Source organism: Aspergillus versicolor, assembly GCF_001890125.1.
Source record: "Aspergillus versicolor CBS 583.65 unplaced genomic scaffold ASPVEscaffold_3, whole genome shotgun sequence".
In the NCBI taxonomy this organism is placed as follows: Eukaryota; Fungi; Ascomycota; class Eurotiomycetes; order Eurotiales; family Aspergillaceae; genus Aspergillus; species Aspergillus versicolor.
This window is the reverse complement of record NW_024467526.1, coordinates 581863-596607: the sequence shown is the minus strand read 5'-3', so window position 1 is coordinate 596607 and position 14745 is coordinate 581863. Positions and strand designations below refer to the sequence as shown.

Below are 14745 nucleotides of genomic sequence, written 5' to 3'. Positions count from 1 at the left end.
GCCTCAGGATGTATTTTATCTTCATGTATGACGGAAGAGCGGCAGCACCAGGAATGGCATGCCTCAGCGCGACGCCTTCCATGTTTCGCGGTTCCTCAGGAATCCTGTGCAACGAGACCGACCCATTGGCAAGGGAGAAGATATGGAATGCACCCTTTCAAGACATGGTCACTGTTGCAATACGGGTGTGGGCTCGCTGCACAGTTCAATGTGCCTCAACGCTCAGGGGCTAACGAATGAAATGCACGAAAAGAGTTTTATACGAAGGACAAGAGTTCCTTTGTCGACAATCTCCAAATAATATACGAGATCACCATGATGGCGGCGCAAGTCGCAACTGAAGTGAACAGATCAAGTAGTCATTTGTCGGTTGCAAATTACCGGTACGGGTGTTCGGCGGGATTGGCTTACGGAGAGTGGATTCGAGATTTGCAAATTCATCGTCTGTCCCCTGGCGGTGAACATCCAGAATATCCAGAATAATATCAAAACACCATGAACAGAATGAGGAGAATACAGTCAAACTCGACTGATGTGAAGAGCGATGGATATGTCTGCTGTCTATTTAGAACTCAAGAAACTAAGAATCAAGATAAATGCATGTAGAGCCGATAAATGACCCGTCCCCTGGAGCTGCAGGAAGCGTGCGCTTGTAACCAGCCCCAGCCAGTTACCAGTGGTAAGGAATCCTGGCCCCGATTCCCCTTCTCACCACCTCCTCCAATCTCTCGCGGCGTGTCTGGATTGCTGGGAGAGAAAAAAGGGTGGCTCATTTTTACTTCGCTGAGCCCCGGTTTCCTTCTTGCAACCACAACTTTTCTCATCCTGCACGCCTCCGCCTCCCTTCCCTAACCACGGGCGAAGAGTGAAGACTAGTCGCAGCTAAATATACTGGAGCCACTCTCTTGTCGCTCCCTTTCCTAGTTCAACGCTGTCTCACTTGCTGTCTGTTTTTTTGGGGCCTCCTCCTCAGCCCTGGCGGCTTTTTCCACGTTCCTGCTCGTCCTGCGCCTCTCGCTCAGCTCAAGACTTCCCTCTTCTGTCTTGTTTTATTTCTGAACCGCTTCTCTCGCTCCATCTCGCTTTTCAATTCTTTCGCTTCGTTCATCTTTATTCATTCTTTTCTTTCGCGTCGCGTGGACTTCACGCGGTCTTGGCTCCTATTTGACCTTCGAAGTTGGGGCAATCTTTTTTCCTTTTCTCCTTGTTTTCCTGATACCCCTTCCATTCGAGTCCTTGCGTTCTGCTTCAACTTGTGTTTGCTTGACCTCGAGCAAGCCCAGTTCGCAGGTACCATACCTTAATCACACTTACCATGGCTTACAACGGCGCCAACTCGCCTGGGGCCAAAGAATACGATGATGCCCATCGTCTTCAGGATCTGGGACACCCCAACACCTCTGTAAGTTCTGCGCCGACTGATGCGATGAATACTCTTTTTTTTTTTTTACCGAGTATGTGAGCTAAGACTTTTTCTCTGTCATTTTAGTATGAAGAAGAAGCCTCAAGGGGATTGTTATCTAACCAGCAAAGCCCTTTCGCCGGCCCCTTCGATGACCCCCATCAGCGTGGCCTGACGGCTTCGCCAGTTCAAAGACCGACCTCTGGATACAGTTTGACAGAGTCTTACGCTCCAGATGCCGGTTACCATGATCCATACGGTGGTAATGGATCGGTCTACTCGGGCCAGTCAGAGAACCCTGCGGCCGCTTTTGGCGTTCCGGGACGTGTAGCTTCGCCCTACGCTCGGAGCGAAACTTCCTCTACAGAAGCCTGGCGGCAACGACAGGCGCCTGGCCCTGGCGGCGGCGGCGGCGGTGGCGGACTTCGTCGCTATGCTACCAGAAAGGTTAAGCTAGTTCAGGGTTCCGTCCTGAGTGTGGACTACCCTGTTCCTAGCGCCATTCAGAATGCTATTCAGGCCAAGTATCGGAATGATCTGGAGGGTGGAAGTGAAGAATTCACGCATATGCGATGTGAGTAGCTTTTGAAGGACCTGGGCTGGAATCGAAGAACTGACAACCCTCAATAGACACTGCCGCGACTTGCGATCCCAACGAATTTACACTCCACAACGGTTATAACCTTCGTCCGGCGATGTACAACAGACATACAGAGTTGCTGATCGCCATCACCTATTATAACGAAGATAAGACGCTTACTGCGCGTACACTGCATGGTGTTATGCAAAATATTCGCGATATTGTCAATCTCAAGAAATCAGAATTCTGGAACAAAGGTGGCCCTGCCTGGCAGAAGATTGTTGTCTGTCTTGTTTTCGATGGTATCGACCCTTGTGACAAAGACACCTTGGATGTCTTGGCCACGGTTGGTATATACCAGGATGGTGTCATGAAACGTGACGTTGATGGAAAGGAAACCGTTGCTCATATTGTATGCTCATACTTTTTTGAACATTTTCACTGGGATTTGCTTACTGACAAGTAGTAGTTTGAGTACACCACCCAGCTCTCTGTCACCCCGAACCAGCAGCTCATCCGACCCACGGACGATGGCCCTAGCACTCTTCCTCCTGTGCAAATGATGTTCTGTCTCAAGCAAAAGAACAGCAAGAAGATCAACTCTCACAGATGGCTTTTCAATGCCTTCGGCCGTATTCTGAACCCTGAAGTTTGCATTTTGCTCGATGCTGGTACGAAGCCTGGCCACAAGTCTTTGCTCTACCTCTGGGAAGCTTTCTATAACGACAAGGATCTTGGAGGTGCATGTGGTGAAATTCACGCTATGTTGGGTAAGGGATGGAAGAAACTCCTGAACCCCTTAGTTGCCGCACAGAACTTCGAGTATAAGATCAGTAACATTCTTGATAAGCCTTTGGAGAGTTCTTTTGGCTATGTCAGTGTGTTGCCTGGTGCATTCTCGGCATATCGATTCCGCGCAATCATGGGTCGTCCTCTTGAACAGTATTTCCATGGTGATCACACTCTTTCCAAACAGCTGGGTAAGAAGGGTATTGAGGGCATGAACATCTTCAAGAAGAACATGTTCTTGGCTGAGGATCGTATCCTGTGTTTCGAACTGGTGGCCAAAGCGGGTTCCAAATGGCACTTGTCGTATGTCAAGGCGTCCAAGGGTGAAACTGATGTACCCGAAGGTGCGCCCGAGTTCATCTCCCAGCGTCGTCGTTGGTTGAACGGTTCTTTTGCTGCCGGTATCTATTCGCTCATGCACTTCGGACGTATGTACAAGAGTGGACACAACATCATTCGAATGTTCTTCCTCCATCTTCAAATGTTGTACAATTGGTTCTCAACTTTCTTGACCTGGTTTTCTCTCGGTAAGTCAATGACTCTCGATTACGGATTATTTGTTTACCTACGCTAACATTCATCTTAATAGCATCTTACTGGCTTACAACTACTGTCATTATGGACTTGGTCGGAACTCCCAGCTCGAGCAACGGTGACACTGCTTTCCCATTCGGTTACACTGCAACTCCTATCATCAACACTTTGGTGAAATACATCTACCTCGCGTTCCTCCTGCTGCAGTTTATTCTCGCGCTTGGAAACCGACCGAAGGGATCCAAGTTGTCATACCTTGCATCGTTTATTGTCTTTGGTATCATCCAGCTTTACGTTGTCGTTGACGCGCTCTACCTCGTGGTACGCGCGTTTAGTAATAGCGATACCATGTCCTTTGACACCACTCACGGCGTTAGCGCTTTCCTGAGCTCGTTCTTCGGATCCAGCGGTGCTGGTATTATTATTATTGCTCTTGCTGCTACATTCGGTCTCTACTTCGTTGCGTCGTTCATGTACTTGGACCCGTGGCACATGTTCACGTCTTTCCCCGCGTACATGGCTGTCCAGTCGTCGTACATCAATATCCTGAACGTTTACGCCTTCAGCAATTGGCACGATGTGTCCTGGGGTACTAAAGGTTCCGATAAAGCGGATGCGCTCCCCTCCGCGAAGACCTCTGGAGGCAAGGAGGCGGTTATTGAGGAAATCGACAAGCCTCAGGCTGATATTGACAGTCAATTCGAGTCCACAGTCAAGCGGGCCCTGACTCCTTATGTGGCACCGGTGGAGAAGGAAGAAAAATCCCTGGATGACTCATACAAGAGTTTCCGTACTCGGCTGGTCACTCTCTGGCTCTTTAGTAACGGTCTGATGGCCGTCTGCATTACCAGCGAAAGTGTGAACAAGTTCGGATTTACGGTATGTTTTGATGACGCTCTATTTGCTTATTTGACATTAAACTAACGGAAACCTACAGAACGTATCAACCGAACGTACCGCACGTTTCTTCCAGGCCCTTCTGTGGTCTAATGCTGTTATTGCTCTCGTTCGTTTTATTGGAGCCACTTGGTTCCTTGGAAAGACGGGTCTTCTCTGCTGCTTTGCCCGCCGGTAGAGGCATATGTTTTCCTAATGAAAAGTCAAGCACGAGATACCCTGCAAGTGGATGTATTGCATGGGAATCCAGGAGTTATTCTTGGCACATTTTATTGTGATCTTGTATTTTACATATGATGCTCAATCACTGTTTGTTTTATTTTTTTATTTTATTTTTTCTTCCTCATCCGGCACTGTGCCCACTGAAACCCTCATGTTAAGGCCTGCAGGAGTTCTTGAGATGATGTAGATTCCTAATAGTTAGATTCAATGAGATATCTGAAGCGTGATTGCCTGCTTCTTGTTGAGAATTAAACGGTGTACAAGGCAGAAATGTAGGCTTGGCTGAATGGCGTCAGGCTGCGGCTCCGCCCGCTCCCATCCGTTTGCGAACTCCATACCTAGTCAGTTCTCTCAAGGTAATCTGCGAGCGTTTCTTTTTTACGCAGTCTACTAATTACCACTACAAAAGTTGTTGACGGACTTTGTTTCCGCGATTAAAACTACGTCGGCTCAACTCTTAGTGGCAACACTTGCGAAGGTAACTAAGAGCGCCAGACCCCACCCGCTTCCCCTCGTAGAGCCGCCTCTGATTATTATCCGTCACATTAATCCTCACCCCCCCCCATAAAAGTCCCGGGTTCTCTCGACACCGTTTCTGAGTTTTTTCATTCTGTTCTTATATCTGCATCGGCATTCACCATGCTCAAAATCTGGTCTATGGTATGCTCTCTTCCCCGTGCCCTTTAGACTGCCCTTCGGACGTATCACAACATCGCGAACGCCGGCTAACCGCCTCAACCCAACAGAAACAACAGCAGCAGCAGGCTGAAAATGCCGAAGGCGCTGCGGGGAAAAAGAAGAAGAAGGTCACGGCCGCCCAGCTGCGCGTCCAGCGAGGTACGTTTTGAATCCACCTCCGCGGGGTTTCCGTTGGGCGTTTCCGGATAGATGCCCTTTCCCCGCTGCCGGCAAAAGAGATATCAGACATCACCACTAACACTTGGGTTCTTTACCTGTATAGACCTCCAAGAACTCACCCTGGGCAGCACAATGAAAATGGCCTTCCCGAACCCTGACGACATCTTGAACTTCACGCTTACGATCGAGCCTGACGAGGGCATGTATAAGGGCGGTTCGTTCGTCTTCACCTTTGCCGTGAACCAGAACTTCCCGCATGACCCGCCGAAAGTAAAATGCACGCAAAAGATATATCATCCGAATATTGATCTCGAGGGGAACGTTTGTCTTAATATTCTGCGCGAGGACTGGAAGCCCGTTTTGAATTTGAATGCGGTTGTTGTGGGGATGCAGGTTTGTTTCACCTTTCTTTTTATCATATCCTACGTTGGATTTTTGGAAGATGAAGTTTCATCATGTGTATTGCTTTTGTTCTGGTGCTAATACGGTTTGGATTATTAGTTCCTCTTCCTCGAACCGAACGCTTCCGATCCGCTGAATAAAGACGCCGCGGAGGACCTACGGCAGAACCGCGATGTTTTCAAGCGCAATGTCCGGAACTCGATGGGTGGGGGGAACGTCCGCAGCGTCTCCTTCGATAAGGTATTGCGATAAGTAGGTGGTATACGATAACCTACGAGCAACTCTCTTTCGCGACGTTATAACCACCACCACACTCGTTCTTTGATAGAAGACGAGCTGGGATCTCGCTATGTCAAGGTCCGATAGACAAGAAGATACAATACATCAGCCAACGGTGCGAATTGTCGCCTTCGGGTGGCGATTTGCTAGGACGACGCAATGCATGTGATGCAGTGAAGGCACTGTGACTGCTTGGCCAACTTAGTAGTCATGGCGGTGCTGGATGGGAATAAATGGAATGGAATGGAAATGGAATACGGGATGGACTGGGGATTGACTCGCCACTACACACCCAATTATTAAGGCTTACTATCTGATGAATTATTTTTAGCGACTGGATAGATTCCCTCATGAATATGACTATTGCGATTTTTTCTGCTAGGAGCGAACCCTCAGTTTCCTGCTCTTGTATATGGCAAAGGCTACGGGCAAGGTGGTGCTATGCTCTCTCTGCTGCATGCCACTAATGTTGCTTTTGAGTATGGGGTTAGTGGTATAAATGATCTAGTCCTCTGGCGAATACCGACCCCCGTGCAGGCATATCATGACGCGGGTTGGTGCTGCACGCTTTTCGACAAGGCATCTACATCTACGCACTCGAGCATCGGAGATCGAATAGTATACAACACCACGGTTGATAGTACAAGTGTATATATACAACTAACGCGCGGGCACAGAGAACAAAGGAAAATAGTCGATAGTAGATAGTCTAACATAGCTTTGCTTTCTTATTTCGTTCCGTCACACCACATCAAAATCTCCACCAGACAGCCGACACAGACTTGAACAATAATCCACAGGGTATAATGAGTAAACGAAGTAAAGGACGAATGGAGCCCGGGTATATGTCCTTGGGCATTTCTCGCTAACTCGCAGGATGTAGATGTGATGTTCATTCAAATGAAAGCGCGCGGGCATCTACATCGTTGGGGATTGGTCGACTGGCTAATGGAGGAAATTGACAATTTTGAATGAGGCGTCTAGACCTGGCCGGCAGCGCGCTGCTCCTCGAGGCGAGCGTAGTAGTTGTCACGGGCGCGGACGCGGGGGAGGTGGTAGCCTGGTTGAGAGATGGCATGTTAGAAACGAATTGACGACAGCATAGCCCATTTGGGTGAAATGAGGAGTGGTTTGATCTCAACTTACCGTACCACCAGAGGTAGCCGAAAGTGGTACCGAAGCCTATAACCATAGAGCAATTAGTCACTGTCTTGGTAGTGGTGATAGCGGAAGTCGCGGTTGCTAATGATACGGCAGCCACCGAGACTTGAACGGTGTATTGACACCCCCAAACTCGGAAGTCGTGATCTGAACCTCCAATGCGAGATTTCCCCTTCTAGCTTGTGCTGGGTTTCGAGGGTGGGCCGATGCTATCGGGTACGGGCTTACCGAAGGCGGTGCTCAGGTCAAGGACCAGGCCACGGCGGAGAATCTATACGACAGGTACGTTAGCCGGTCAAGCATTTCCTTGCAATGGCGGAAAGGCCCCAAGGTGCCAGTCGAAAGTGGTGGGGATGAGTAACGTACGCCAGTGATGGGAGCGACGGCAGCCATTGCGAAATATTTATCGTAGGGATTGACGAGAAGAGTCTATCCTGAGAGTATGCTGCAGCAAACGGAACTGCCTTGCGTTGTGGTGGTGAGGTGAGAGAGGGGAGAGAAGAAGGGAATGAGTGGTGATGTTGGATGTTAAGCCGAAGTGAAGCTTTCCGATCCGGCACGGTACAGTAAGCGACCGCTTTGAGTGGCCTGATTCTGTTGCAGGACAGTGCAAGACCACACAACTTGCCTATGGTTAAAAAGCGACTCCAGGTAATTCTTTACTTAAAATTCACTAGTAAGCTCATAAATAGACATCCTCCAGTGCTTTTAAAGAGTCACCTTTGACCCGAAATCCTGATACTTTAAGGTAGCAATAGTTTATGCCTGAGGCCAAAATAACGTCACGTGGAGCTGCACGGGATCTGCTGCTTGGCTTCATCACCGCGCTCAACCGTGAACAACTCACTCATTCACCCTGCCCTCAACTACACTCTGCAATGGCGCCACCAGAGCCGGCCGTTAAACGGTCATTCTCGACCCTTTCTGAACAGCCGGCCGAGCCTGATGCGAAACGAATCAAGCGCCCCTACCATCACCACCATCGTTTACGTGATCCTGTTGACTTGAGCCTACCGGAGCCTGCTATCGCCGATGACGCCTACGTCGACGGGGTTATGAATCGCATTATTGGGCAGTCCTTACAGAACTCTGGCTTTGAGATCGCGGATCCTCTCGCGGTTGAGAGTTTCCGCGATGCGGCAGAGGAGTGTATGTTATGCACTGATTACAAGGTATCGTTATAGAAGCAATTGTTGACGGAGTTGTGTTAGATCTTTTCCGACTTGTATCATACGTGCGCACATCGATGCTCTCGAGCCGACGCCTCCAACCAATTCCCCACGATTTTGAATATGCTTTGAAGCGTCACTCGCTGCCTGTCGATTCGCTTTTCCCACACCTAGAACCTCCCCCAAAGACTGAACCGATCCCTACACAGCTACCGAGCCCTCCGCCTGAGGAAGAGGATGATTTCAAGATCTTGCCTTCTCTCGAACCAGAGTTAAGTGGAGAAGATGATCGCGCCAGAAGTCCATATATTCCGAAGCATTTCCCCGAGTTCCCGAGCAAGCATACCTATCGCCACACACCAGTTTTCACCGAGCGAGAACGAGATCCGCGCAAAATCCGTGAGCGCGCGGCGGATGATGGGCGGCATGGCGAGGAGGCTTTGCGTAAGCTAGCTCGAGCGGCATTCAAAGACAACCAGCCAGGCTCTGGGGCCCGTGATAAGAAGCAATGGGGTAGAAAGCTAGAGAGCTTCGAGGGCATGTTTGAGAAGACAGTCAAGAGTCTATCCAAAAAGGCGCCGAATAATGCAGCTGCGGGCAGCTTTAATGCGACGGAGGTCGAGTCTGCTGCGGAGACTGAAGCAAAGCCAGGTAGGACCAAGGGCTTAGCCGGCATAGAACTGCCACCGATTATAAACTGTGAAAGGGGTCTCTGGCGGCGAAACGCGACGTCATCAAGGCAAAGGCCGGAGGAGAAGTCGGCCAACGCGAAGCAGAATCCAGATCTATCACGAGTTGAGAGCTGGGTAAGCGTGTGAGAACCCGACAATCGGGTTTGGCATGAGCATCATAGCGGCGTCCGGCGTTTGGCAACATTTATGTTTAGCATTATTCGATAAGATACCCATGTGTAGTATAATTGAGATTGTCTTGAAAATCGCTATCGTGTCGTATCCGTAGAAGCAAGCAAACTCCAACCCAAACTCCGTATATGCAAAATGCTGCCCGTTCTCGCCGATTTTCAGACCTTCGATCTATCCTAGGCCTCGCCTTTTCGCTTTGCATCTTCTTCCGCTTGCCGAATAGGTTCCCATGAAGTTGTCTCGACAGTTAATCCTCCTGCGCATCTAAAGGAAAAGTCAGCCCGTTCGCGATCTTCCAACGTGCAACAAGAGCTCGACAACCTACCGCCTGAACAGTCGTACCACCGGTTTGCAGACCACAACCCCCGGTTTGGGGACCCCGTCTTGAGGAGGGTTGCATGAATATTGTACCATTTCCAAAAGCTTGCATTTTTCGAGCTCCACCGCACCGCCCTTGCGGCGCTTTTCCTGGAAGTTCTTGGTCACAATGTTCACATGTTCCGGAAGCTTTTCGGCAGAGAAGACGGGGACGAGGGGAGCCATTGGTGGTGAATGGCAACTTTGCGAGAAGGTGGGGATTTTTCGTAGGGTAGGTTTTAAAACTGTATTTATGTACAAGAGGGGTGTGGGCGGTGGTTTGTTGTGTAGAGAAGTATGGAAGGTCGACGGGGTGAGAGCGGAACAAATGGTCGGAGTTACCGCGACTAAGAAAAGCCGCCGGTATTGATCCATCGTCCCATCCATCTCCCACTTCAATGTCCCAATGCTCAGGCTTCCCACCTCCTTGGTTGTCATGGCTTAGACCATTGCCACTGATTTACGGATGATTTGCCTTTGAAATAATATGTAATTAATGATACTCATTTACAAGGCTTACAAATGGCCGCCAGTTTTGGGGAGAATCTACTACTCGAAGTACATGAAGAGGGCCTAGCCGAGGTATTTTGATCTTCGCCTTTTATATGTGATGTAAGATTTTACTGACTCTCGCTTTAGTTGCTGCATGACTTGAGGGTACTGCATCGTGAGAGCTCACAAAGCACCAGAGCCCGTTTCGGTATTGTACCCATCGATGAGCTTCTGGGAATCTTCTGGCCACCCCCCCAGCCTCTACATAGCTTGTCTAATGTAGGGGAGAACAATGCTGGTGATCAGGTACATTTCACCTCAATCCCAGCAGATCATGGACCGGCTCATGTCGAAGTGCCAGTCCAGCCGGTGTTTCATAGTCGGCCGTATCCTGTCTTGGAGATCTCCAGCATCTCATCGGCGGCTGGAAAATCTCAAGTACTATACCACTTAATTGCGATGGCAGTGCTGCCTTCCAGATTCAATGGAGCCTCAATTGATGGCTTCGATTCCGCCGTTGTATTTATTGACAATGATGGCCGTTTTGATGCCGAGCGTCTACGTACCGTTGCCCGCGGAATCATCCAAAGCAAACTCCAGACGAGAGTAGAAATTTTCTCGTCAGATGTCTCGCTATACGACTCCATTGAGGTCCTGATTTTCGAGTCTCTACGGCACGTCCATGTTTTCCGGCCACAGTCGTCCTTGGCACTGCTCGCTACGCTGCAGTCGTTAGATGCATATCTTCTCGAGCTCCACAGACATCCATCAACCCACCGAGCTCTCAATGCTATATTTATTGACAGCGCAACTGCCTTCTTCTGGCAAGATAAGCTACAAGAAGAAATTGCCAGAACTGAGGATATTGGCCGACCCGCAGCTGAAATTGAACGCGAACGCCTTCAGAAAGAAAGCTTCCACATCGCAGATATATACGCTGATTTGGTGACAAGCTTGAAGAGGCTGCAAGATACTTTCGATTGCTCTGTCATATATACCACTACTTCCTCTTCCGGGAAACCAACGGAGAATTCATCTGTACCGTGGGGTTCGTATAACCCATTGGACACTGTACTGAAAACCCCATCTTTTCGTTCTCCCTTACCGCCCCCATGGGGGTTATTTCCTACGTTGCGACTTGTACTACAACGGGAAGTTGTTCGCCCGCTTCCGCCTAATGTAACTGTCCACGAGGCTCAAAAGGATGCGCCCATGTGCCGAGAGGTAGTGATGAGGGGAGAGTTCTTGGGGTCAGTGAATGGATGGGGACGAGAGGATTGGCCACGAAGGATACTGGAGGAGCTCAAGAAGCGAGGAGGCGGAGAGTTCACTTTCAATGTTGGGCGGGAGGGTATTACATTTAGTTGACCACACTGGCTATGTTCCGCGACCTTTTAACTGCATTCGCTATCTAAAAGTAGTAAACTACTATAGTCTAGCCTTTCGGCGAGGTTATATCATTCGCTTTGCATGCCGTCCTAGTCCTCCGATTTACTTCTAAGTCCAAACCAAGCAAGCTGATATCTAATAGCGGGTCTATGAGCTGAACAGTTTCCCAATAGCCTCTACAGTTGTATTCCCTCCACTGAAGACAATCCCAATATCCCAACCCTCCGGTGCCTCCTTCTCAACAAGACGTCGAAACTCCTCGTTGTACAAACAGACAGCTAGGCCTACAACAGCACTCGGCTCAACAACCACCTTCATCCGCTCCAGAACAAGCCTCATGGCCGCCTTGATCTGCTCCTCAGAGACAGAAAATGCGCCCACCACTTTCTTTTTATCCGAAATGATCTCCCAATTGAGCACACCCACCGGCGTCCTTAGCCCATCCGCAATCGTCAGCGTCTTCACGATCTCAACCCTCTGGCCGGTATCAAGTCCACGTCGACAATCATCCGCACCCTCGAAATTCGGCTCCGCACCAAATACCTTCGTCTCTTTATCCGAGAAAAACGTCGCAACTCCCGAATTCAACCCTCCGCCTCCAATCGGTGTAATCACCGCATCTAGTCCTGCACCTCCAGCCTTATTATGCACACTCAATTTAGGCTCCTCCTTCACGGCATCAAGATACTGCGCGTGCATCTCTAATGCAGTAGTTCCCTGGCCGCATATAATATTGAAGTCATCATAAGGTGGGACAAGAATCGCCCCAGTCCGCGCCTGGACTTCCGCAACGACAGCTTCCCGCTCCACGCTCGTCGACCCGCTAAATATCACTTCTGCGCCGTATGATTGTGTGCCTGCAATCTTCGACGGTGTGCTAATTCGCGGCATGACAATGTACGCGGGTACACCAAGGGTCGAAGCAGCGAGGGCGAGGGCTTGCGCGTGGTTTCCTTTCCCCCAAAAATCAATTAGTTCATATTCAAAACCGTACTTAACCAGATCCACCGGCGTCTGGGTAATGTTTACGATGCGGAAGAGAACGAACCTGAACTATGCGTGGTAACACCCTTCTTCTTAACCTCTTCCTCGCCGACGCGTTCAATTAGCCTCAGCAACGCATGGAACGCACCCCGGGCCTTGAAGGCGCCGATGCGCTGATAGTTCTCGCATTTGAAGAAGAAGTTTATTTTCGGCTGCGCTGGCGACGAGCCTTCGAAGGGGGTGCCGACAAGTGCATCTGGGGTTTGCGGGGTTGAGGCGATGGTGTTCAGGGTTCGGTTCGTAAGGAGCGGGGTGCGGTGGACGTAGGGTGTTATCAAATTGTAGGCTTCTTGGATGGAGGTCGGAGTTGGAGTTGTGAGTGACATTTTGAGGACTTAAATTAGGATGAGACGATGGTGAGTTGTCTTGTAAGGATGAGGAACATGAGGGTGGGGTGGAAGCGGATTGCGGAGTTGTTGTAGTTGAGTAACAAAAATTCGGAGTCATTATTGAATTGTCTCCACAGGTTGAAAAATCGGGAAAGTATGAGTCAATTGAGAGAAAATCTACGATATTCGAGGATAGCAGTCTTAAGCCAATGCTTGTATTGGTATTATTGTATGAACAGAAAATATCAAGTCATGGTACATTCGTAACTTTTCCCAACCCAGGTTTGTACATCGCATTAATTTATTTCTGGTTCTCGGGACGGAGAGAGCGGACGGCCTTTCCGGCGCGCCAGATCTCGAGGTCGCGGATCTCCTGCATCTCCTTCTCGTACTTCTCACGGTAGTCCTTCTGGGAGTTGTAGTCGAGAGAGCGCTGGGTCTCGGTGCCGTCACGGACGCTGTCGTAGAGCTCGTTGAACAGAGGCTTAAGGTTGTCCTTGAAGCGGCTGGACCAGTCAATGGCACCGCGGCGGGCGGTGGTAGAGCAAGCGGCATACATCCAGTCCATACCGTTGCCACCAATCAAGGGGTACAGGGACTGGGTGGCCTCCTCAACAGTCTCGTTGAAAGCCTCAGAGGGGCTGTGGCCACGCTCGCGGAGAACCTCGTACTGAGCAAGGAACATACCGTGGATACCACCCATAAGGCAGCCACGCTCACCGTAGAGGTCGGAGTAGACCTCCTTCTCGAAGGTGGTCTCGTACAGGTAGCCGGAACCGACGGCGACACCCATGGCAATGGCACGCTCCTTGGCGTTGCCAGTGACGTCCTGGAAGACGGCGATGGAAGAGTTGATACCACGGCCCTCACGGAAGAGAGTGCGGACGGTACGGCCGGAACCCTTTGGCGCAACGAGGATAACGTCAACATCCTTGGGGACATCGACCTTGGTCTTGTCCTTGAAAACGGGGGAGAAACCGTGAGAGAAGTAGAGAGTCTTGCCCTTGGTGATGAGGGGCTTAAGAGCGGGCCATGTCTCACTCTGAGCGGCATCGGAGAGAAGGTTCATGATGATGGAACCCTTCTGGACAGCCTCGGTAACGTCGAAAAGGTTCTTGCCGGGGATCCAGCCATCCTGGATGGCCTCCTTCCAGGAAGCACCATCCTTACGGACACCAACAATGACATTGAGACCCTGGTCACGGAGGTTCAGACCCTGGCCGTGGCCTTGAGAACCGTAACCGATGAGGGCAAGGGTGTCGTTCTTGAAGTATTCTTGGAGCTTCTCACGGGGCCAGTCGGAGCGCTCGTAGACGGTCTCTTGGGAGTCGGCGAAGGTGATGTTCTTGACACCACGAACGGGGACAATGGGGGTCGACACACGGGGAACGGCATTGGCAGCAACCTTTGCCAGAGAAGGCCGGGGGAGGGCGGCGGAGACGACAGATCGTGGGGCGGCAACGCGAGCCACACGGAGGGCACGGGGAAGACCACGGGAAGCCATTGTGTGAGGATTGAGGGTGAGGAGGGGAGATTGGAGGGATTGAAAGGGATTGAAAATGCAGGAGGATGATAGGAGAGAAAAAAGAGTCACCACCGGACGGGGACGCAGAAGCTTATAAAGTCGTTGCTGGGGGAGTCCAGTTACTGGGGCTACACGTGATTCGGAGTTGTCTTCACCCTCCCCGGTGAATGGAGCCCGATGTCGGTCCGCCTTTTCTGGATCTCGGAGTCAACGTCTAGTTCCGCTGATGGAGCCTGCAAGACTCGGTGATGAACTCAATCGCTTGGGGCAGAGTAGGAATGCCCTGGCTTCACCCCGGCCACTTTCACCCCGGCCTCTCTATGGCCTGGAATCTGGAGTCGAACTCAAAACTCTCGACGACTATCCCCCGATACTGCAACTTGACAATTGTCGGCCCCACTTCTGTCTGAGGTGTCTATTATTGCCTCAGGTCTCTCTAAACAAAGTACTCCG

General features: G+C 50.4%; 8 protein-coding genes across 8 annotated transcripts; 4 read left to right on the top strand and 4 right to left on the bottom strand.

Moving 5' to 3' along the window:
• Positions 1 to 1315: 1315 nt before the first annotated feature.
• chsG (chitin synthase class III) lies at positions 1316 to 4380 on the top strand (the record flags this gene model as incomplete). The annotated part of the gene is made up of 6 exons (XM_040814425.1): positions 1316 to 1402; positions 1490 to 1976; positions 2033 to 2394; positions 2452 to 3298; positions 3361 to 4184; positions 4243 to 4380. 6 exons carry the CDS (start codon positions 1316 to 1318, stop codon positions 4378 to 4380), a joined length of 2745 nt encoding a protein of 914 aa, XP_040665543.1.
• A 1034-nt stretch (positions 4381 to 5414) lies between these two features.
• Positions 5415 to 5936, top strand: ASPVEDRAFT_127957 (NEDD8-conjugating protein UBC12; the record flags this gene model as incomplete). Its single annotated transcript, XM_040806505.1, has 2 exons — positions 5415 to 5675; positions 5784 to 5936. The coding sequence occupies 2 exons, from the start codon at positions 5415 to 5417 to the stop codon at positions 5934 to 5936; spliced, it is 414 nt and encodes a 137-aa protein (XP_040665542.1).
• A 1007-nt stretch (positions 5937 to 6943) lies between these two features.
• ASPVEDRAFT_81369 (cytochrome c oxidase subunit VIIa) lies at positions 6944 to 7517 on the bottom strand (the record flags this gene model as incomplete). The annotated part of the gene is made up of 4 exons (XM_040817027.1): positions 6944 to 7023; positions 7110 to 7145; positions 7353 to 7395; positions 7491 to 7517. The coding sequence occupies 4 exons, from the start codon at positions 7515 to 7517 to the stop codon at positions 6944 to 6946; spliced, it is 186 nt and encodes a 61-aa protein (XP_040665541.1).
• A 485-nt stretch (positions 7518 to 8002) lies between these two features.
• ASPVEDRAFT_127557 (TBP-associated factor 8 family protein) lies at positions 8003 to 9111 on the top strand (the record flags this gene model as incomplete). The annotated part of the gene is made up of 2 exons (XM_040806469.1): positions 8003 to 8273; positions 8336 to 9111. 2 exons carry the CDS (start codon positions 8003 to 8005, stop codon positions 9109 to 9111), a joined length of 1047 nt encoding a protein of 348 aa, XP_040665540.1.
• A 221-nt stretch (positions 9112 to 9332) lies between these two features.
• Positions 9333 to 9699, bottom strand: ASPVEDRAFT_81367 (uncharacterized protein; the record flags this gene model as incomplete). Its single annotated transcript, XM_040817026.1, has 2 exons — positions 9333 to 9420; positions 9482 to 9699. The coding sequence occupies 2 exons, from the start codon at positions 9697 to 9699 to the stop codon at positions 9333 to 9335; spliced, it is 306 nt and encodes a 101-aa protein (XP_040665539.1).
• A 336-nt stretch (positions 9700 to 10035) lies between these two features.
• Positions 10036 to 11373, top strand: ASPVEDRAFT_127193 (putative Rad51 family DNA repair protein; the record flags this gene model as incomplete). The annotated part of the gene is made up of 2 exons (XM_040806433.1): positions 10036 to 10095; positions 10153 to 11373. The coding sequence occupies 2 exons, from the start codon at positions 10036 to 10038 to the stop codon at positions 11371 to 11373; spliced, it is 1281 nt and encodes a 426-aa protein (XP_040665538.1).
• ASPVEDRAFT_39146 (uncharacterized protein) lies at positions 11242 to 12505 on the bottom strand. Its single transcript, XM_040811853.1, has one exon. It carries the CDS (start codon positions 12283 to 12285, stop codon positions 11542 to 11544), a length of 744 nt encoding a protein of 247 aa, XP_040665537.1. The 5' UTR covers positions 12286 to 12505; the 3' UTR covers positions 11242 to 11541.
• Positions 12506 to 13068: 563 nt separating this feature from the next.
• Positions 13069 to 14271, bottom strand: ASPVEDRAFT_51097 (Ketol-acid reductoisomerase; the record flags this gene model as incomplete). Its single annotated transcript, XM_040814424.1, has 1 exon — positions 13069 to 14271. The coding sequence occupies one exon, from the start codon at positions 14269 to 14271 to the stop codon at positions 13069 to 13071; it is 1203 nt and encodes a 400-aa protein (XP_040665536.1).
• Positions 14272 to 14745: the final 474 nt, after the last annotated feature.